Below are 23,982 nucleotides of genomic sequence, written 5' to 3' on the forward strand. Positions count from 1 at the left end.
AGGACCTGAAGCAAAGTGTTCATATTTTTATGATTTTTTTCCTCTGTCAGCTGCCCAAGGAATCCTGAGCCACTGAGGATGATGACTTCTGTCATAACCTGCTGCTGTCTAGGCACCATCTTTATTTTAAATTGAAAGTGTGAAAGTACTCTCAAATCAAGTGACTGAATTTTTTTTTCAAAATATTAAGCTAAATTCAAGCTTCTAGAATGGTTAAGATAAAACTACCTAGATTTGAAAAATCTCTGTAAGACTATTTGCAAGTGTAACTGATTGCTAAATGTTAGAATAGCATAGTCAGATTTCAAATTTCAGAATAGCAATGTTGTTTTCTTTTGCTTCTACAAAGATGAGGAAGTTTACTTAGAATCACTATTTTTAGTTTATATTATTGGTGCAAAGGAAGAACTGAGATTCTATGAATACAGTATTCAGGAAACATTCAGTGCAAAATTTTTAAATGTTACATATTACTTAACACTGTTGTAACAGTAAACATACTGCCTTCCCTCTATCTCTGCCAGATGTGTGTATCTATGTGTGTTGTTTTTCAGTCTTAAGTTTCTTGAAGTCAAAGATTCCTCACTCTACCTCATTTCAGTGTTTGTACATGGTAGATACTCACAAATATTATTGAGAAAATAGATGAAATGAATGACCAAATGACTGTTTCCATGACATAGTTTAAACAGACTTGTCTAGTTTTTAGAAATAATTTAACCTTTTGAATGCACTATCCTGATTTTTTTTTCCCTTTGAGAACTTTGACTATGTTTTCACTGTTTGCCTCTTAGTATTGGCAGCCTCTTTGAAGCAACATTCCACTTATTTTTCTAGGCAGGCGGCTTTATCTACTCGTTTCCAGTAGCTAGAGATGGAGGTGTTTTGAATGAGCACATCAATGTTCTAGACAGAGATACTGTTTGAAATTATCCATGAACACAGTGCCGCTGAGCATTATTGAGTGACATTTGTTTCTGTTGGTTGTGTCTGCTCTGACTAGCTGGTTTCTTTCAGATTGGCAGCTGGAATTATGCTGCAGTGGATGGACAGCTCCGAGAAGCAGAGATTGTAGTGAGGCTGCGCTGGGTCTCAGTGTGATGTGCCTGGAATGTATGGGCTCAGTTAAAGGCTCTGGTGGGAAACCTGGGCATATTTTCACAATTTATAATTAATTTATGTATAACATAAACATAAAGTTTAAGTGGTGACTTCCATAATATTATTGAGCAGATAAGTAAAAATACTCCCTTTTCTAATTTTCCCTCTCCCCTGCTTTCTTGTCACTGAATTCTTTTTTTTTTTAAAGAGGTTTACTTTATTTAGCTAGCTATTCTCTCTTTGCTTTTTATATATATTATATGCCATCATGATATGTATATGTCTCCAGATACCAAATGTAAGTAAAAATAGTTTACTTACAAAATGTATACTGCATACTTTTCTAAATATTTAGTTAGCAGTAATTGATGGTAAAATATTGCTGAAACTAATGGCTCCTTGAAACCAGATAGAAATAATTTAGGAAATAAACTCAAAATAACAAAATTAACTTTGTAGTAAGGTCTGTTGGTTTCACAGTGTTTGACCAATTTATCAGCTGGAGTTGTTCTGAGATGGTTAAGAAGTACTTCTCGTTACTATATCAATGGAAAAAATAAACTTCATAAAGCTATGTTTTGTATTTTCAGATTTTTCCTTATATTTTTTAGTTTTTTATTTTTTTAAATGTAAATTTTTTGTTACTCTTTATTTTAAAAGTAATACATGCTTTGTTTAAGACACCAACTAGAATAAAGGTGAAGAAGGTATTCATTTTTATTCTGCCAATCTTTTCATCCACTCTCCACCAGAGATAATAACTGGTAGGTTTATGTACCTCTCCAGATTTTGCACACGTGTATTTATGTATGTACTCACATAGCATGTACTCATTTAACATATATACGAGTGTTGTTATAGTTTATTTTTATGTTTAATTTTTTATTAAATGAGATAATGCGCTGTATTCTTTGTTGATTTGGAATTGTTTTAATCAGTATACTCTAGGCTAGTTTCCGTCTCACACACACTCAGCTCGGCACATCCATTTTCATGACTGTGTAGTGCTCCGTGAGCACAATTTAGTTTTCTCCCCTAGTTTTTACATAACTGTAAAAAATTGTCTCAAAATTAAAAATAGTTGCAGTCTTTCAAGTCCAGATTTACATAGAATGACTTTGTTCAGTTAACATATTTATTCACTATATCCATCTTTTGTGTGGATTACTTTGCATAATTTGTTGATTAAATATTGTCTGGTGTTTATTTTGACCATAAATTTAATTGACTTTTAAAAATTCCAGTTGATAGTAGTATATCCATGAAACCTTTTTCCCTGATAGGTTATTCATCTTTTACGTTATGCTTTACAAAGTCTGAACTCTATATTTCTTATTTCCAGAGAACTTGAATATTTACATTTCAATCTTAAAAGATTCCTTTTAAATAATTTGAGTTAGGTTCATTATGCTTTTTTAAAATTTGTACATTTATTGTTCTGGCTTTTAAAAAGTAATTCTGTATTTCATTTCTTATATTAAGAGGGAGCTTGGTTTCTCAATGTTTCTAAATGTTGCTTTACCTTTTTTTTTAACCAGCTAGAGGTATTATGCAAACATAACACCTTTTAGATTCTTTTAGATTCTTTAGAAATATCTTTTAGATTCTTCATCCATTTTAATCAAGTATATCTACTTGTTATGGATTCTCTTTCAGCCTTAGCAGTTAATATTATTAGGATTTTTGTCCTTTAGGAATTAAATACTAACTTAAACATATAATGATTAGTATGCTTTTTTAACTTGATATTTAGCATATTTTAACAATGGACTCAGAAGGCACTGAGGCTGGTTAACTAGAAAGTTAGTAAATTTTGAGTGGAACCTGGTCAAATATCCAGCAAGTTTTTCTCCAGTTTAATTCAACTGTGTGAAGGGTAAGGGGAAAGAGAGGCTCAAGTGATATTATGGTATGTAACAGGAGAAATCACTAAATGGCCTATTGTGACTCGTTTTAAATGGTGAAAATTGAATTAATTCTGAAATCCAAACTATGAAGTCTTATTTGCATTTGTAAGTATCTTTTGGTGAGGAGTTACTCTACAATCTTAAGATAGCCTTCTAGAACTTAATTTTGGTAATGTCAGAAAATTTTAATATACTAATAATGGCATGTTCCTTTTTATTAAATGATTTTTTCAATTTCCCTATCCCAATTTTATAGTGCTTTTAGATGTAAATATATAGGGGATAAAATGCAATTTCAGAGTTGTGTGCTTAAGAAAAGCAGAGTACATATGTGTTTACCTTAATTGCATCCATATGTTTAAGTTATTTCTCCCCCAAACCCATCTTAAAATAAAGTTTTACAGCTTTATTGTTGGTTACTAAGTGTTGTACTGAGTTAACTTGTTTCCTCTGTTAGATTAAAAAGACCACTTCAGAGAGTCTAAAATATTCATTCTTAGGTTGAATCCCTGCATTGTCACTAAGCCAGTCTACTTTCCTTTCCTTTGTTTCTTTCATTTTATCTAGTGTGTGTACCTATATGCCCTCTGCATACTGATATAATGTCCCTTTCTCTCAATGTAGCCATAAAATCTTGCAAGTATGCAGTGGTTGGCACAGAAAACAATAGAATACACAGCTTGTTGAGAATCTTTTCATAATATTTCCATTTGGAAATCCATTAATAAATTCTCTAGGTAATATTTGAGATGCTGTTTATAAAATACAAGTATGTGGTTTTACTGGAAAGACTTGAAGTATTTGCATAGTCTTTTTTATTACTACGTATTTCAACATCTGGAATGCTGCCTGCTGGATTCAGCTTTATTATCGAAAGTAGTAACAGGCTATTTACAGAAATAATTGGGAATTGATGAATAAGAATGAAGTAAACGTTCTAGTAGAAATCTTTAGTAGAATGTTTTTTTCAGTGCTAGGCTGCTCTGTGATAGTATTAGGAGGTATCTCTTAGCTGCATCCTTGCTGAATTGTGCTGACTTGGATAACCTTTCATTCATTTAGCAAATATTTCTTGAGCACCTACTGTGTGTCAAGCCCCCCAGAAGCACAGCAATACTTGGAAGTCTCTGCTCTCACTCAGTAAGACAGGAATTAGACCAGTGATTAGAATTTTAGTTAAGTAGGTAAAGTAAGTAGGCGGTCTGTACACAGTTGTTCCAAGAGCAACTGTCTGGATGAAACCTAGAAAGAGATTTCTCACAGTACAGAGATATGTAAGCCGAGTCTTAAAGAATGAGGAGGAGGCAACCACACAGAGAAAGGGGATAGAAAAGAATAGGAAAACAATATGTATAAAAGCAGTATGTCACATTACATCATATCTTACAGAGTTTAAGAGGGACAGTGTCAGGATGAGACTGGAAACATAGGCAGGAGAACCAGATCACTTTATTAATAGTCTTAATTATAAGTGATTAGAAACATTTAGTAAATGCTTACTTAACCTCAGCCAGACACCATGTTGTCTTTTATGTATACGTTGTAATACTAACACTTACAGAGGTGTCACAAACTGCTCTGTGTTTTATATTATTTCATTTAAACTTTACAACAACCCAGTAAATACCAACTATCATTAACACCACTCTTAGACAAGAATACTAAGGCCTAACTTGCCAGAGTCACTCAGCTGGTATGTGATAAAGCTAACATCTGAACTGCAGCAGTCTGATAGCAGTGTCTGCGTACTTAACCTCATGCTATGGGGCCAGCCTGCGATAAGGAGTTTGGGTGGAAGGATTTTAACAAGAGAAGTCACCTAGTCAAATTTGCAGCTTTAGCATTGAGCATCTCCTTTCAAGTTCACACGTGTTTAACCTTTCTGAACAAAGATGAAGGCTGCTGGCTAATGTTTATAATTTGGGATTTTTTTTTATATTTTTGTTCTCCATGGAGTTTTGCAGTAACCCTGAAAAAACAAACTGCTTAAAGGCAGGCACACTCTCCTATTTTCCAATAAATCTTTCAAGCACATTGCCTAGGCTGAATCCCCCGTTGAAGGAACCTAAGGCCAAATGTGTTAATAATTATTGAAATTGACTAATGGGTACATGGGGATTCATTATCCTATTTCATAATAAAAATTTAGCATAATAATCATTCTAAATATTTATCACCTGGGACCAAAACTCTCTAGATGAAGTAGAGTTTATTAAAAACAGTTTAGGCATTTGGTAGAGTTCATTAAGCTACCCTATTACCTGTTCACCTTCCTGTTATACCTGTGTGTTTCCTGTGATTTCAGGCCTCTGTTATGCATCTGAAATATTCAGGAATAGAATAGAATATCAGGAATAGAAATATTCCTGTATATACAAAGGGCTGGAGTGAAAAGTGAAGAGAGAGCGATAAACAAAATTACTTGAAGGATTTTTTCAAATCACATGTATTCCCCCAGGATTTCTCACTTGACCTTTAAGAATCACTGCTACAGAGAGACCTAGGAGGGTTTGTGTATCCCTCAGGTGTGCTGGGGGCTGAAAGAATGAGGATTACTGCCTTTCACTTCAGTTCAGTTCAGTCGCTCAGTCGTGTCCGACTCTTTGCGACCCCATGAACCGCAGCACGCCAGGCCTCCCTGTCCATCACCAACTCCCGGAGTCCACCCAAACCTATGTCCATTAAGTCAGTGATGCCATCCAACCATCTCATCCTCTGTCGTCCCCTTCTCCTCCCGCCCTCAATCTTTCCCAGCATCAGGGTCTTTTCAAATGAGTCAGCTCTTCACATCAGGTGGCCAAAGTATTGGAGCTTCAGCTTCAACATCAGTCCTACCAATGAATTCCCAGGACTGCCTTTAGTGACACCTTATAGAACTTTTCTAACAAAGACTCTTTTGTCCTCTTTGTAGCAACAGATAGCAGCCTTTACTTATCACTCCCCCTTCTCCCTCTCACCCCCATTTGTCTCATCAAGAACTGTGCTCCGAACTTCCTGGTACGTCCACTGCAGGGAACACAAGTTTCAATCCTTGGTCAGAGAACTAAGATCCCGCATGCTGTGTAGCGCAGCCAAAAAAGAAAGTTAAACTTTGCTCTTCTCTTGAGCTTGTTTCTGTCCCAGTACTGGGCAGTCTTGGTACATAAAAGATACTCGATATGAGGAAGGAAATGGTAACCCACTCCAGTGTTCTTGCCTGGGAAATCCTATGGACAGGGGAGCCTGGTGAGCTATAGCCCATGGAATTACAAGAGTTAGACAAGGCTTAGGAACCAAACCACCATATTACTTTCATATTAAAAGGCAATATAAATAGACAAAATAACTTCTAAAATAGTTACTGGTAGCTTATCAGTGCTAAAAAGTAATATTTTGTCTTATTCTAGAGCTTCATGACCTTTTAAATTACACCCTACCCCACAGGCAAATGAAAAGATGTTTTGGAATGCCACATTGTGTGGCTGTAGAAACTAATAATTTTGTGTGTTATAGATTAAAGTGTATGTTTCATTTCTGGCTCTATTTTGCAGCCCAGTTTTTGTTTTACTTTGATTTCCACTTAAAGTTGGCTTTAAAAGAATACCTTATTTGTGTATCTTTATAAATCAGTCATTTGAGGTACAAGACTGATTTGTAAAGCATATGTGCGAAATAGAGGATGTTATTTTTAACAGCAACAGCAAGAAAAGGTAGGGTAAACTTCTTTGTTGTGTGAATAGTTTGTACAAGGCATTGTTCTTCCTGCTTGCACACTTCTAAAATACATGATATTCTAGCCTTAAGTTTAGTTGCTTGGACAGACCAGTGATATGCTAAAAACTAACATTTCAAGGAAGCCCGAATTAAATGTGTAATTAGCATCATGAATAAGCTGTAAGATTTGGGAAATGTTACACCAATAAGGTCTTAGTGATGCAGATAACCACAATGGTGTGGTCAGTCACCTAGAGCCAGACATCCTGGAGTGTGAAGTCAAGTGGGCCTTATGAAACATTAGTATGAACAAAAAGCTAGCGGAGGTGACAGAATTCTAGCTGAGCTATTTAAAGTACTAAAAGATGATGCTGTCAAAGTGCTGCATTCAATATGTCAGCACATTTGGATAACTCAGCAGTGGCCACAGGACTGGAAAAGGTCAGTTTTCATTCCAGTCCCAAAGGAGGGCAATGCCAAAGAATGTTCAAGCTACCACACAATTGTGCTTGTTTCACATGCTAGCAAGGTTATGCTCAAAATCCTTCAAGCCTGGCTTCAGCAGTATGTGAACCAAGAACTTGCAGATGTACAAGCTACATTTCCAAAAAGCAGCAGAACCAGAGATCAAATTGCCAACATTTGTTGGATTATGGGAACAGCAAGGAAGTTCCAGAAAAACATATGCTTCTTTGACTACGTTAAAGTCTTTGTGTGGATCACAGCAAACTGGAAAATTCTTAAAGAGATGGGAATACCAGACCACCTTGTTTGTCTCCTGAGAAACCTGTGTATGCAGGTCAAGAAGCAGCAGTTAGAACTGGACATGGAACACTGACTGGTTCAAAATTGAGAAAGGAAAATGATAAGGCCGTATATTGTCACCTGCTTATTTAACTTATATGCAGAGTACATCATACAAAATGCTGGGCTGGATGAATCACAAGCTGGAATCAAGATTGCCAGGAGAAATTTCAATAACCTCAGATATGCAGATGACACCATCCTAATGGCAGAAAGCGACAAGGAACTAAAGAGACTCTTGATGAAGGTGAAAGAGTGAAAAAGCTGATTTAAAACTCAACATTCGAAAAACTAAGATCTTGGCATCAGTCCCATCACTTCATGGCAAATAGAAGGGAAAAAAGTGGAAACAGTGACAGATTTTATTTTCCCGGGTTCCAAATCACTGCAGATGGTGATTGCAGCCATGAAATTAAAAACCACTCACTCCTTAGAAGGAGAACTGTGACAAACCTAGACCAAAAAAAAAAAAAAAGCAGAGACATCACTTTGCCAACAAAAGTCCACATAGTCAAAGCTCTAGTTTTTCCAGTAGTCATGAGTGCTGAAGAATTGATGCTTTCAAACTGGTGTTGTTGGAGAAGACTCTTGAGAGTCCCTTGGACTACATGAAGATCAAACCAATCAATCCTAAATGAAATCAACTCTGAATAGTCATTGGAAGGACTGATGCTGAAGCTCCAATACTTTGGCCACCTGATGTGAACAGCCGATTCATTGGTAAAGATCCTGATGCTGGGAAAGATTGAAGGCCAAAGGAGAAGGGGGTGGCAGAGGATGAGATGGTTAGAGAGCCTCACTGACTCAATGTGCATGAATTTGAGCCAACTCCGACAGATAGTGAAGGACAGGGAAACCTGGCGTGTTGCAGTCCATGAGGCCGCAAAGGGTCGGACACGACTCAGCAACTGAACACCACCACCACCACCAAGGTAGGACTCAAGCAGGGTTTTCTAGAGAGTGGTATGACTTAGAAAACTGAAGATGAAGGAGACTAATCTAGGAGAGACAGTGGCGTAAGAGAAAACGTAAGGTAGAAATGGCTGGTTTTTTAGTGAAAGAAAACCTGCTTGACTGTACAGAGAGTTGGATGAGGGAATAGCAGCAGGCCTTCATCTTTTTCTTTCTTTTAAAAAATCTGTATTTTGAATTAAGTTTAGCCACAGACAAGTTGGAAAATTTCTTTTGTACATTTCTTCCCAAGCACCCTCCCTCCCCTACCATCACCATGTTATATAACTTTAGTGAAATGATTAAGACCATGGAAATAATATTTGTTCAGTGTAATTAAACTACAGACCTTGTGAAGGTCACCACATTCTCTATTGACTCAAGTCACATTCTCAAGTCACATTCTCATGACTCTTTTTCTGTTTAATGATCTTATGCAATGACTAAATCACATGTATTTAGTTGATATCTTCTTGGTTTTCTTCTAAATGTAAGAATGAATCAGTCTTTACTTGTCTTTAATAGTCTTGATATTTGTGGAAAGTGGTCACATATTTTGTTGAATGTCTCTGAATTTGTCTCATTTTCACATGATTCAAATGAAGTTATTTATTTCTTTCAAGGATACCATAGAAATTATATAGCATTCTTCTCAGTGCCTCATATGAAGGAATAAGACTGTATCTTTTAAGAACTAGCAGTTAATTGAAGATATTGATCAGGGGAATATTACGTAAAGGAGAGTCCGAGAAAGCTCAAGTCTGTAGGAAGAAATTAAATGACAAATAACAGAAGAGCCACTATTATAATTCTCAATACCTGAAATTACAAGAAATTCCTGGATTCAAATAGAAAGGAGTATGAGAAACTTATAAAAGAAGTGATTAGGTGTAGTTACTGATTATATATAAGAGGTAAAATTTTTAAATATTAGATTCTGAGCATTAAAAAGAAAATCAAAAGGGAAGTCTCATCCTTGATTGAAGAATGCTAGAATAAAATTAATTTTTCCAGATTTTAGATTTAATAATTCTAAGTGTGCTGAGATATACACATAGTACAGATGGATGGCCATCAGGCAAAGTGTAAATGAACACTCCATAGAAATTGACAGTCCTCTGGCTTTAGATTTGGGAATCCTTCATATAGAGCTAAGATTTGAAGTCATGACAGTAAAAAAAAAAATTCTGGGGCAGGAAGTTTAGATCAAGAAAATTGGAGTGTGAAAAGATAACTTGCAGTGATGAGTTCATTTGTGGATGAGAAATAAGAGTAGAGGTTGGCAGAACACAGAGAATAAAGGAGTAGGTTAGAGGACCAAACTAGTGTAGAGCCATAGATGCCAGAGCAGAGAGCATGTGAAGCAACCAAGGTGTGATCAACAGTGTTAATTGCTTTAGAGATCAAGATAATGACAGAATGGTAATGAGCTTTAGAAACAATGAGAAGAACCTAGAATTATCAGTTGATGATATTAGGTTTGACTATAAAGTTTTGAGATTACCTTACAGTCTTATTCTATAATTTTCTCACTTGATAAAGCCCTTTCTATTGCATTGTTATCACCAACAACTTAAACGTTAGTCAAGAAATATAACATTTGTGTCTAAGAATTATGTAATTTTTTTAGATGTCTTAAGGACTTAGAAAAATATTATTTAACCTATGTGAGATAATACAACTTTTATTTCATAATTGAGACAGAATTCACACCACTGTGTTCTATGACTTGAAAAATCATTTCCCTGTAAAAGGTCAGTAATGTGTAAATTTTATTAAAATTTTAAGACAAAAAAAATTGTGTTAGAAAGGGGAGATTGGTGTTTTTAAAAATTTTCTCACCATCTTTGTACTTTTCATTTATAAACAAAGCTAAGTACATGTAGTATTAAGGATATTGGTATTATGTAGTATTGAGGCCAGTTGCATTAAATTTATATCTATAATAAAAATTCATGTGCAATAATGTCATTATTCTTAGTTTCTCTATAGTAGTTGGTGTTACTGACCATTCTCTCTTTGAAATTCTCATCTATAGCTTCCACATCACCCTATCCTGCTCCCCAGCTCCCAACAACCTCTCCCTTCTGTTGTCATCTTCTTCATATCGAACCCTAAATACGAGCATTCCCCAAGTTTCACCTCTCTGTCCCTTTATATATGTGTCTCATGTATTTTCTTCCTGGGAGCTTAACCAGTGGACTTCAAACTGTGCTCCAGAGCCCTAAGATTTCTCAGAATTGTCTCAGGACAGTTTTGCTCATCTTTTAAGTTAAATAGCCCTGTCTCTATGTTTTTTTGTATTGGGGCTTTGTGTAAAACTTCATTTGAAAAAGCAAATCATTTCTGCTGCTTAAAAATACATACATAAACAGAGTGAGAGGGAAGGATCAAAAACCGTTGACTTAAATTTCTCTTGTGTGAGTGACACCCAAGTGAACACCTCTGATGTTTCAGCCCAGGGCTAGTCTTAGGCTGTCTTTTGTCCCCCGGACATCTCAGCCTGGCTCAGTAGCTGTCACTCTCACCTCAGATTTCCACATCTGACATAAAATGCACTTTCTCCTGCAAAGCTAGTTCTCCCTCACAGAAATTTATATTTCTATTCATTGCTTTGCTACTCTAAAATATGCAAGTTCAAAAGAAAAGAATTAGTGTTGTCTTTTCTCTTCATTGCTCAAAGTCATCAGTCTCTAAGACTTGTTGATTTTGCCTTAGATCGTGGTTCACGTATTTATCCCTTTCTTGCAAATAACACAGCTTCCGTGAGGACTGAGGTGTCCAGTTCCTTATGTTTTGGACTGCTCTCTGAATCTCCAAGGAGATCTCTCCGACTCTAGGCACTTAGCCCTGTAGTATACTTTGAAATGCTGAGCCAGATTTCAGGGGTTTTTTTTGTTTTTGTTTTTTAAATAATATATTCATTATCATCACCACTCTCATTGTAAACTCCTGAAGCATTTCTTCCTTTTCTGTTTTCACTGTGTTAAATGGGGATCACACTCAGCCCCCAAACCCAACAATAATTCAACATTTTACTTAGTGCCTTGTATGTACTTGGCATTTTGCTAAACACTTTATAGGTATTACTTAATTTTCCAAATAATTCTCCAAGTGAGGCATTATTCTTCTGTGCTTTCAGTGGGGAAACAGAGATTAAGCAACCTACTCAAACACAGCAAATAAATGGAAAAATCAGGATTAGCACTCTTAACCAATTAGCTCCATAGGCCAAGTGTGTAAGCTGTCTGTTCCCCACTCCCCTGCTTTTAAACGAGGGGAAACGTATGTGGGCTGTTGGGCCAGGACCACTGAAGGCAGCAGCAGTCAAGGGAGAGGGCACTGGCTTCGCTGTTTCTAAAGATCCTTAAGGTTAACGTTGAGCCAGCTGTGAGTCCACACGTCTTAGAAGAGCAGCGCTCCACCTCCTTCTCTGTGGCTGCCTTAGGCCTCAGGCTGCCCTTGTGATGCTTTTTTCCTCAAGATTGTCCTTGATGTTGATCATGAATTGATTTCAGCCCATCGAAAAATGTTTTAGATACTGTTCTCAAGTGACCCTAGTCTCTACTCCCCACTTCCTGTTGACTCCTTTTCTGAAGTCTGGGGCCAGCCTTGTCTCCTGCCACGCCTGCTGCTCTAGTTCTGTGTGAGCAAATGCTTGACGATGATGATGATGTTGACGTTAGAGCTACTTTGTTAATTCACTCGTTAGGTTGTAAACTCATGCTTTTTGTGTGCTCAGTCTATCCCTAGGCCATGGCACTGTCCGTAACAGATAAGGAAGACCAGCTTACTGGTTGAGAGTATGAGCTCTGAGTCAAGCTGCTTAGGTACAAAATTTGAGCCTGCTGTTTAATTACTGTGTGACCTTGGACAAGATATTTAAGTTCTCTGTGCATTATTTTTATCAGTTAATAGATATAGTAAAGTACTCACATCATACAGTTTAAAGATTAAATGATACAGGATACTAAAATCACTTAGAAAAATACCTGGCAAGTAGTAACTACTAAATAAGTATTTGTTATTGATGTGTGTGTGCACTCTGTTGTGTCTGACTCTTTGCACCCCATAGACTCTAGCCGGCCAGGCTCCTCCGTCCATCAGATTCTCCAGGCAGAAATACTGGAGTGGGTTGCCATTTCCTAATCCAGGGTTATTGTCGTTAGTAGCCCTCAATGAATATTGGTTGCGTATTAAGAGTCTAATCTGTACCAGTAAGCACTTTGCTGTGTTTTTTTGCATACGTACTATTTGCTCCTCAATATAACACTGTGAGGTTGATATTATTATTATTATCCATATCTTACAGGAAGAAAATTGAAACTGGGGTTGAATGACCTGCCCTGGGTCACATAGCTTGTAAATGGTGTGCAGTCAGTATTAGCACATGGTCTGTGTGACTCCAAAGCCTCTGGTCCTTTTCCTACACCACTCAGCTTTCACAGAGGTCTTGCAGTCTTTTCTGCCTAAGCTGGTCACAGTGCATTCCTTGAATTTGTTGAGCTAACTGCATCAGATGTTATTCAATCATCCAAGTACATGCCCTGCTTTCAGTATTAGGAATACTTCCTTCAAGGGCAGAAACACTGACACCTCATATGCCGTTTACATCATTGATGATTACGATTAAATACATTAATGGCTGAATTGCTATTATTGTTTCTTAAAAGGTGGTTGTAAAGGACTACTAATGGTATCCTCATCAAATAAAAAAAGGAAGTTAAGAGTGCATTATTTTATTTCCCTGTTTACAATTTATTAATCACCTACAGTTCTGCAGAGCATATAAAAATTGAAATAACTGTTTTCTTAGGGATTAAAAAATAGCATGACAAACATATATTCCCTTACAAAGAGATTTTCTTCCTCCTTTTAGCCCAGAAGTTAAAAATACTGCTGTGGAGGTGTTGAAGTCATCTTTATATGTCTCTGCTTCCTCTCTCCCCTCACACATACTGTGGCATTTATTCATTCACTCAATTTAAAGATTTAAGAGTGAAGAAAATAGATAAGGTCCTCGCTCTCGCGGATCTTGTTTTAGTGGGAGGAGACAGGCATAAACAAGTAAAGAAATAAAATCATTACAAACAGCGACCACGTCTGGCATTTCAGAGTTTTCTGTGATGAGGTTGGGAAGTGCGCACCCAGGCTGGGGGGACAGGAAGAGTAAGGGGCTTGCAACAAAGGGCTGAGGCACACGTCTTCCAAGAAGAGCACACACATGTGGTCCCTGGGTTATTGCTTGGATGCAACATATGGCTTTTACTTTGCTCTTCAGCCACCTAGGTTCAAAGAGACTGTCAACAGTAATGCTCTTCCCATGGCAAAAGGAAGAGCGTCAGGCGATTTTCACAGGTGCTGTGTTTCTTTCTTCTACTTCCCAGGATGAGATAGGGCCTAGAATCAAAGCAGAGCTTGGTTTTCTCTATACCTGTAAAAGATTAGCCTTAGGTCAACAGGGATGATGCAAGGAAGGGGCAAAAAATGCAAGAAAATAGAGATGACGCCCAGAAGGAGCATTTGGGACTGTAAGAGCTGGTTTCTGTTTCCCACCGTGGAGCAGGGTGAGAACGTCTGCAGGGCGAGGAGGCACAGCTGCCGTGGTCCTGCAGTGGCCTCAGCCTCATTGCCCTGCCAGGTGCTTGATCGCCAGTGTGAAACAAGCCAGAAGTAAGGGCTGACATGTCCAGGCCACAGTTGTGGCTCTTTTGCCTGTAATGAGCACCTCTTAACCCTCAAACTTGTCCATGCCTTTTTCAGGCTGTGGAAGCTCAAATCCGAAGTTTCGGGCAGACGCCGTCTCAGCTGCTCATAGAGCCCCACCCTCCCAGAGGCTCTGCCATGCAAGCGGTAAGTGCAGCCTGCTCTCTCCCCATTTCTCGCGTCTCTTTTTGAGACCCTGCTCGACATTCTTAACAGTCTTCATTGTACTTGAGCTTCTCCACCACACCTTGGCCTGTTCTTCTAATGTACTATTTGTGAACCTGCTAACAGCCAGCAAATACTGCCTGTTCTGGACTCTTAAAGAAGGCAGGCATTGCTCCAATGCTCCAGTATTTCATCAGGGCGTCATGTTCTGTGTTGCAGAATTAAAAGTTCCATCACTGTCTTATATCCTCATTCTAGGGTAGAGGGTGGATACGTTTTCTGGTTTGATCCTATGAGTGCCTAGATTAGTTTTCCTGTTGTGTTTATTCTTTACATCCCAATGTTTTTCACTTTGGGAATTTTGAAAGTAATCCTAATACGTAGGCTATGTTACTGAAAGTCAGGAACCTTGGAGGAAAAAATGATGGTGTGAGATACCAAACACCCAAAGCTTAGTGCCTGGAACAGTGATTTTTCTTTCCTGTGATTCTGAGGGCTAGATCGGCGTTTCTTCTTGTTCACCTTGCCTCCCTCAGGCACTGCTGTGGCGGGTGCCGAGAGGGAGACTGCTCTTTCCACGTGGTCTTTCATCAAGGAAGTTGGCCCAGGCCACGCCCACTCGCAGTGTTCCAGGAGAACACTTTTGCGTGACTTCTTGAAGCTTGCTTTTGAACTTGCATAGCATCATTTATGCTGCTTTCTATTGGCCAAAGCAAGTCAGAGGCCCTCCTAGAATCAGAAGCAGGGAAATAGACTAGAGCTGTAAAATCTGTGGCTGTTCCTCCTTCATGGTTCCTGAAATTTTGGGGGGAAGTTCTTTCATGACAAAAAAAATATTCAGCATAGGAACAAACATTGCATGGCATGATAAAAATATTTTAAGTGTAGGCTATAGGTGTTTTATTTTTTCTTGAATTGTCCATCAGTAAAACAAGCTGCTCATTACTGTTTTAAAGTAAGAATGGGGACATAGAGTCTGTTTTCATAAATGCAATGAATAATTTAGAATAGGTTCTAATTCCATGTTGGGGCTTAGAATGGTAGGATTTCATAGGTGCTGGGAAGGAGAGGGGCAGCCAGCAGGGCCCAGGATACAGACGTGGTCCTCTGTGCCTCTGACTCTGCCTCTTCCCACCGTTCCTTCTTCTTTGTGTCTTTTCCCCTTTTCCCATCTTTGTCATCTTCTTTCTTCTTCCAAGTCTTTTTTCCCCTTCTTTCTCTAATGATACGAATTGGCCATTATTATAAACTACAAACATTTAAACATTTACTTGCATCACCTTTTCCCCTCAGTGTTTTTAAGCAGGGGAAATCATATTTAAAAGAACGTAAAGGGGAGCTTTTAGTGAAAAGACTACACAGAAAGCGGACATTTGGCAAGAACAATGGAAGATAATGCCATAAAAATAGTACGAATGATTTATGTTTGGGGATTGGAATTAGTTTTAGTAATAGCTTGTCAATGAGACGCCGGCTGCTGCAGTGCTGGCTAATGGAAGCATCTCTCCTGCTCCATTGACTTCCTACCTGGGTCACTGCACAGCCGTGGTCCCCGGGGCCAAGAGGGGGCTCCTACTGCCAAGCCTCTCTCCATGACCAAAGGATGACTGGCCTACCGAGGCAGATCAGCCTCCCCGTCCCGAGGACAGGAGGCCATCTTTCCCGTTATCTTTATCCTCTGAATTGAAAACCTGAACTCTTTTTCAGACCCTGTGCAAATGGTGCTTTTCCCTCTCACACATATGTGGGTGGGAAACAAAAGTGTGTTAGAAAGAAACCAGAGTTGTCAACAAGTGCGCACGTAATCTGGGAAAACTGAATGAAATCTAGCTATCGAGCTGCCCCACTTCTATGTCAGACGGGGCTGGCAGGGGCCCCCGGGGTTGATGAGGGTTTCTTTCTCTACGCCCCGCCCCCTTGTGCCTGGCTGTCCTGCTCATCAGCAGCTGTCACCATCCCTCTGGCCAAGCCCAGTGGGCCGGGCTGGCCTTTTCTTGCATCTTGTGCCCCTCGTTCCACACTCACTGGCCACGGATGCGATGGCACTCCCCGGAGCGTTTCTCGCTCCTCGCCTCGGTTAGGCGCTCTCATCAGGCTGAAAGGCGCAGGAACTACCCGAGAGCCAGCATGTCCTCAGGATGCAGGAGCGGCTCTGGAGGCGGTGTCCGCAGCTTTCTGGGGAGGAGGGCTCTTCTTGCCGTGTGGCTAAGAGTTGGTCCGCTAGAGGCACTGTGTACACAAGGCATTCTTCCTATATGTTAGAGATTTTTCTGTGTTTTTAAGGGCATAAACATTGGAATTATTCAATTTGAACCTAATTGTATTTGCAATATGAGCTGTTAAGCTCAGAAATACGTATCAGCTTCCTTTCAGTGAGACTTCATGATGTATGTTGTCATCTGACTTCCTCAGAGTTTATATATTGACTTTGGTAAATATTTTTTTTTTTTTTTTTAAAAACCCACACAGTTGAAAAACACGGTTTGGTTTTCTGAAATGACATTCATTTCCTTGTCTGCAGACTTCATCAAAGCTAGCTTATAGGAAATTTTGTTTGTGGTTGGCTCATTGCTTCTCATTTTTACAGAATTTCACAGAAATCCTTAAAACCATGTCAGGGGTTCTCAGCATAACAAAGGTTGCTTATTGATATCAGAGGTTTTAAAACTCAAAGACCCAAATGTTTATTGTCTTTACTACTATTCAGATGAGTTCCCCCATCAGTGATGACTGCAGCACACATACACATACACACAAATGGAGCAGAAATTAAAGCCGCCTCGTGCTGTGTTAAGCGCGTGAGCCATAATATACACCAGGTGTAGTAATTAGCGGGCCCGCAAAGGCTGCCTGTTTGTCTGGTTTTGCTGCTGTTGCTGTATCCCCCTGTGTTTTCACACCATCAGATAGTTGGATTTAATTGAGGCCACATCAGATGAGGCATTACTGACACCTTTAATTGAATGAGCATCCAGGGAGGATTAACTCATAATATTGATTGGCTTTTAGCCACTTGCTCAGAAGGGTGTCTGGGTAGCTTATTAGTTGCCTTTATTTACACCTTTATGCAAAGAGTGCAAATAGGAATTCTTAGTGCAATATGTTTTTCTAAGTACTCTTAATAACTTTTTTAAAAGGACTGATAATAAAAATGCAAATGTATTTAATTTTTTATTAGCAGTTCTGAATGAATATGTGTTAAATATATGTGCCTACACATTTACATATACCTGGTATTTTGAAATATGGCAATAGGAGAGCAACCAGAAGCACTTCATCAAGGTGTTTCAATTCTGAATGATACTCATCAGCTATTAGAAAATAGACATGGCTGTGGAGAATTGCTGAAAATGCACAGTGCAATTACTGTATGATAGCATAGTACCACAAAGTATAAATAAAGCCAATAAATCAGCGTGGTGTTTTATGTCTCAGATTATGACATATGGTTTGTAGGAATGTTCTAAATCCTTAGTAGTCTTCCAGATTTATTTTGTTGCTAGCTATTAGAACAGTGTTTTGTTTGTCATTTCAGTTATATTTTGCTTTTCAAAGGAGAAATCAAAAGTCTTGAGCTTTAGTTTCTTTTCTGACTGGGAGGAGAGGCATCTAGGTATTTCTGTTTATCCTTAGCTACAGCAGAAAGCAGTGGCATTTGCATTATAATAGGGCAGTGTTTATGACTTGGTACACTATATAAATATATTGTTTTTACAAGTACACTTAATTATGCATTGCTTTGAAACACCTTTATAATTAAGTTTGTGTATCACGTTCATAAATTATTTCTCTACTGTAATAATACATGCATGCTGTACAACTGTTGTTTATAAATATATTTGTTAATTAATTATCTCTTTATTTAGTTGTCAAAATCCCCATACTGACTCAACACAACTTTTGATAATCTTTGGCAATTACCTTGGCTGGCTTTTGTGCCTATGGCCTGTTCTCATTCTTTTAGTTTTTCTCTTTTGTACTTGATGCATAATAATTGTTGGAATGGTTTAACACAATCCTCAAAACTTTGCCTATTTAGAATCTAAATCAAAGTACTCTTTTTAGTTCTTCTTGGGAATGGGGTGGGGAAGAGATTTAATAAAAATTTATGGATTTTTAAAGTGACTGTTCATGTATTTTACTTTGGTCACCTAGAAATTCAACTAATGACATGTGGAAACCAAACAAATCCTAATTGCTGTTTCTCTAAGCCTTTCTGCTCACTGTGCTCTCACTTGCAACTTGGGTTAACATGGTCTTCCTTTTCTTTCCCTACACCCTCTTTCTTTCCTGTCTTTCCCTGTCTTTCCTTCTCGTATATTTGGATCTTGTCTTGCCCACTCAACAGTATCTCCTCCTGCAGAGCCCATTGATGTTCACAGACCAGGCTCAGCAGGATGTTATCATGGTTCTAAAGTTCCCCTCCAATTCCCCTGTCACTCACGTGGCGGCCAACACCCAGCCTGGGCTGGCGACTCCTGCTGTGATCACAGTCACTGCTAACCGGCTGTTCGCCATGAACAAGTGGCACAACCTTCCAGGTAAGTGAAGACATACCCTTCTAAGGCATAGTAACTGCTGAACACTGTATAAAGATATTGTAAGTGTTAGTCAGTTGTGTCTGACTCTTTGTGACCCCATGGACTGTAGCCTACCAGACTCCTCTTGTCCATGGGATTCTCCACGCAAGAATATCAAAGTTGGTAGCCATTCCCTTCTCCAGGGCATCTTCCCGACCCAGGGATCAGACCCAGGTCTCCCACATTACAGGCAGATTCTTTACCATCTGAGCCACCAGGGATCCAAAATGCATTGTTATATCCACCTAAATATGTCATGTCTCAACATTTAGGGTTTTTAGTTTTCAAAAATGTTAGTCTGAATCAAAATGTTGAATACTTAAAAAGGTTTAAAGAAGTCCCTCTGAAGCATGTAATATTAATACAAAAGTTAAAACATGAACCGTTCTTTGACATCTAGTGGTTTGTGTTCACTCCTTGGATATAAATATTGTCATATAATAATATTCCATATCGTGTCCATAAATAGCCTGTACTGATTTATCAGATGTTCCTTTTCTTCCCGCGTATTCATTTGCCCCTTATACACTTCTCATTGTGTACCATGTGCCTTTTTATGCAGGGCATGGAACTGTGTGTTGTGGGTGATGATAGAAAAAAAGAACACAAGTTACACAGCCAAAATGCTACAAACCCTTAAGTATATCCTGTTCTTTCATTAAGTGCTGAGGAATTAGGGTGACTAAGGGCAAGATACTGAAACAACCATTAGCATCATAAACCATCACAGCTTGAAGAGACATGAGAGTTGGTCTTGTCCAGGCCCACATTTCCCACTGAACATACGGAGCCCCCGGGAGCTGCCTTGCACAGTATCACATGTGGCCACTCTGTGGCAGGGCCAGGTTTGAACCCGAGTTTTCTGACTCAAATCTTACGATCACTCCTCTGTGATTTATTGCCTCTCATTAGAACAGGAATGTTGGGATCTGGATTTAGCACTGTTCCTTGTGGCCACTGGTTAGAAATTCTCTTTTTAAAGAAGGAAAAATCTTTCAAAGTCCTGGAGATTATAGGGTTTTTATCCCCAAGCCATTGTTTTAGGTAGGAAATTTGAAAGGATAGCCTTTAATAGTCTGTTAACTTGTTATTAAATCTGTAAAGTGTACATAAAACACTACCCATTATAATATCTAAAATGGTTGCACAGATACAAGTTCTTGAACAAGGGTCTTGTGCCATATTAAATGCTAGAATGTTTAGAATGGAACAGAACTGAATTGATGTTCAAATAAAAACTAGATGACTGACTGACTGTGGTCAATAAGGTAATTAGGTACCCTTCATGAAAACTCCATGGTTGGTGTCAGAATTTCTTAAATATAACCATCTTCCTGGCCATTAGAAATGAAATGAATGATGATATTTGATTAGAGAATAGATTTCATAAATGGTATAGAAAGTTAAAATCGAGATACATATAATGTCTCTATCACTAGGTCCTCTTATTCCCTTTTCTTCAAGTGAACTAACTTATCTTGCAGAGGTAAATGTGTATGCAGATGACATACTTAGACTTTGGGACTAAAGATCATAATGTGATTAATGAACTTGATTTCTTTGCTGTTGCTTCTCTAAATACCACTCACTAGAAGAAAACCATGCTGGTGGTGTGTTCTGCCAGGCACACAGAGGGTCACCTCCGGCGCTGTGTGCGGCCACAGCCTGGCGTGAGCACCAGTGCAGGTGGCACCAGGCCCTCCCAGCGCTGCTCAGCCTGGGTGGCTGCTCTGGCAGCTCGGGGCCCTCGTTCAGTTTAAACAGAGCGACAGCACGTGTGAGGAGAGACAAACCTCTTCAGCTGCTGGGAAGCGCCAAGCACTCTGCATTCCCGCTTTCGTCTAGCCTAGCAGCGAGCAGGAACTGAGCCGGCTCCACCAGAGAGCCCTCGGTCTCTAGCTGATCCTCAGGTGTCAGGCTCCCTCCGTCCCTGTGATGACTGAGCTCCTGACACTCCCCTTTGAAGCAAGCCCATTTCCCTGCCTGGAAGGCTAGCTGCCCTTCCTGCTTGCTGGTCAGCTGTTCTCCCTGCTCACCACTTTTCTCTAGTCTGTAAAGTGATTTAGGGGCAGCCTCCTCCTGCTGGAGGACCACATATGGTACGTGCAGCTGCTCTGAGCCCAGGCGCGCTTTTCTGTAAGATGAGAGGAGAGAAGACTGCATGTGTTTTGCCAGCTCCTTGCCTTGAATCCTCCCCACTGAGCCGTCTTTGGGTCTGTACCTTGTGTCACTGATGGTTTTTGTCCCCGTCCTCTGGCTTTATAGCATAATACAGCCACTCTTCACCAGCTAATACAAAGAATGATAACGTATGGAAAAACTCGGGGGATTATCCTGCTACAGTGTTATCCCCAATTGACAGTACACCTACCCCTAAAAGGATTAAGTATACTTTTATTAAATCTGTGCCTCATTTCAGGTGTGTAATAAACATACCTGATCTTTCATCTTATGTTTTGCTCCCTCTACCTGTCAATGTGCCTTGATTGAAACAAATGTCAAAACTTCCTCACAGTTTTTCTTCAGTGACTATCAAATTCATGTTACACTTTTTTTTTTTTAGATTCTGATTCTTTTCTGATATTCTCTGATTCCCATAATTCATTCATAAGACAGCTAGCTTCTGTCAATATAGTGTCTTGAGTCCTGATTTAGAGAAAAAAATCATCTTTATCCTTTCATCTCATTCAGGAGACCTTGAGGAACATCCAGAAAAAATAAAATAATGGCACCTAACCTTCATAGAGCATTTTCTAGTTTCTAAATACTGTTTTAATCACGTCACATCTATTAACTCACTGAATCCCCTCGACAACCTTAAGATGTAGGTTCTATACATAGGTTGAACCATACAAAATTGCCATTTTAATGGGTCAAGACATTAGGTGTTGGTGATTCCGTGTGGTTCAGCCTAACCCATTGACAGAGCAGGAGCCTGAAACGCTGAGTAGACGTAACTGGCCAGAGGTCACACAGGCAGTCAGGGCAGAGCTGGGACCTGAGGCATCACCAAAAATAGCTCACCTGCTAAATCTCTGTTTTAATGTTTCTGTGATCCCAGATGCCTAAGGACACAGGGACAGCTTCTTAAGGTATCAGCGTTGAGGGGCACTGGTTTGCTGGAGTAGATGCCCTGCTGGCAGATCAGAGGCTGAGATTCTCCCTGACGAGTCCCTTTGTGTGTGCTGTGATGTCTTTACTGGCCGAGCTGTGATCAGCAAAAACAGTACCTTTAGCAAAAGAGGGAGTCCTACGGCTTCCTTTTCTCATCTACTTTAATATCGTATTCATTCTCAGCTATAATTTTCAGTGCTAATATTATACATCAGTATTACTGATATTCAGGTATTCTGTGATATTAGTGATCTTCCAAAAGATCATTGAAAAGTCCTTGAAAAGTTGGTATTTACTAACAGCGGAAATGCTGATATAATGAATTTAAAATTAATCTAATGAACACATTGGAATGTATCCCATTTTTTACTTTCAGCCCCTCAAGGACAGTCAGAAAGATGTCTTAAAATCTGATGATATTAATATCATCTTAATCTTAGAATCTGATGATATTAAGCAGAGCTCTAATACCAACCAAGCAGTAGTTAAAATGCTTATGAGTCTATAAAAGGCAGATATTGACCAGAGTGAATGGCTGAGTCATTGGAGGAAAATCTTTTGGAAAAGGACCAAGAATTTAACTCTCAGAATTACAAAGCTGAAAAGATTATCTGTTCTAAACCCTTCATTCTGGGGCTTCTGATTTGCCCAAGGTTGCACAGGTAGCCAGTGGTCGGTCCTGCTTCCTACAATACTTCTTCTCCACTGAAAGTCCTTCTACCTTTCACAGGGCTGAAGCCTATAAAATCTCTTTTCCATCACAAAATAGGTGCCTCTGAATCCTTAAAACCATTTTGAAAATTAAACAAACTATCCTTAGTATGGATTGATTTTTGTTACTCATTTGCTTCTCAGTATTTTTAAATGGAAACCATGGAAATATTAAATATTAATAAAAGTTTTTTTCCCACCACAATCAAATCTTCAGGAAAACATTTCAGCCAAATGCATTTAACTAAAACATTTATCTGCAGATAGCTTTCTTTATTTTTATTCCAACTTTCAATTGATTGATTTAAGTGATGGATGAAACATTGAATGTTCTTTGACTTGGACCTTTCCCCTTCTCCATCATAAATTGACATTTTTGTGGATCCTTTGTGCTGCAGCATTCAAAACTGCCTTTTTAAGAAGTAACAAAAAAACTAGTATTTGCTACAGTCAGCAGATGGTTGTCACATTTTGTTTTCAGCGCTCTTTACCACTTAATTTTGTTTTGTTGCGGCATCAGAGGTTGCCAGTCAAGCATCTGCTATAGCTTATGGCCTAGGACTGGAGCCACTGCTGATGGCACATGTTCAGAATAGCACTAATCTAAAATAAATGTTTAATAAGCTAGCCATAGAAGCACCTGGATTTTTTGTTGTTGTTGTTTAAATTTCACAAAACTGTCTTGAGAGATTTGGAGGTTGGAAACAATTCTACATGAGATTTGACTTAAGCATTTTTCTGTAGCTCAGTATATGAAAAATAATGCTTTCTCTCTCTCTTTTTTTATCTTTTGTGAATTCCAGCTCATCAAGGTGCTGTACAAGACCAGCCATACCAGCTGCCAGTGGAAATCGATCCTCTCATAGGTCTGTCACTTCCTTCTCTCTTTGCGATTCATTAAGCTCTGTATGGTGGCCCTGAAGTGTAGATTACAGTTGTTTTTCACTTGCTGGTTGCTGGGAATGGAATTTTCCTGATAAACCATTTGCATGCAAATTGGAATGCAATGAGCTGTGGCTATGCTGGTATTTCATCAACTCCCCCTCGTTGGTTTGCCTAATTTGAACAGGCCTAGGACGCGTGTCACTGAAAATTAATATGGATGCTGTAATAATGTGTGATTGAGAATGCGCATGAAGTACTGTCAGGATAATATTGGATCTTTTCATCACTCAGACTTGTTGATGAGCAGGAGCGAGGCACGTTATGATGAATTGGTGCACCAGTAATGTGATGGAGCTCCTTTGCTA

General features: G+C 38.9%; 1 protein-coding gene across 4 annotated transcripts in view; it reads left to right on the plus strand.

Annotated features, from left to right (window-relative positions):
* The window catches only part of LRBA (LPS responsive beige-like anchor protein), a 725,807-nt gene that overhangs the window by 659,390 nt on the left and 42,435 nt on the right, over nucleotides 1–23,982 (plus strand). For 3 of the 4 annotated variants that reach the window (XM_043484720.1, XM_043484733.1, XM_043484729.1), the window contains exons 49-51: nucleotides 14,220–14,309; nucleotides 18,676–18,868; nucleotides 23,536–23,598. In XM_043484720.1, coding sequence (XP_043340655.1) covers nucleotides 14,220–14,309; nucleotides 18,676–18,868; nucleotides 23,536–23,598 — 346 coding nt within the window. The remainder of the gene's footprint in view (nucleotides 1–14,219; nucleotides 14,310–18,675; nucleotides 18,869–23,535; nucleotides 23,599–23,982) is intronic. The other variant, XM_043484732.1, reaches the window with a different exon arrangement.

Source organism: Cervus canadensis, chromosome 1, assembly GCF_019320065.1.
Source record: "Cervus canadensis isolate Bull #8, Minnesota chromosome 1, ASM1932006v1, whole genome shotgun sequence".
NCBI lineage: Eukaryota > Metazoa > Chordata > Mammalia > Artiodactyla > Cervidae > Cervus > Cervus canadensis.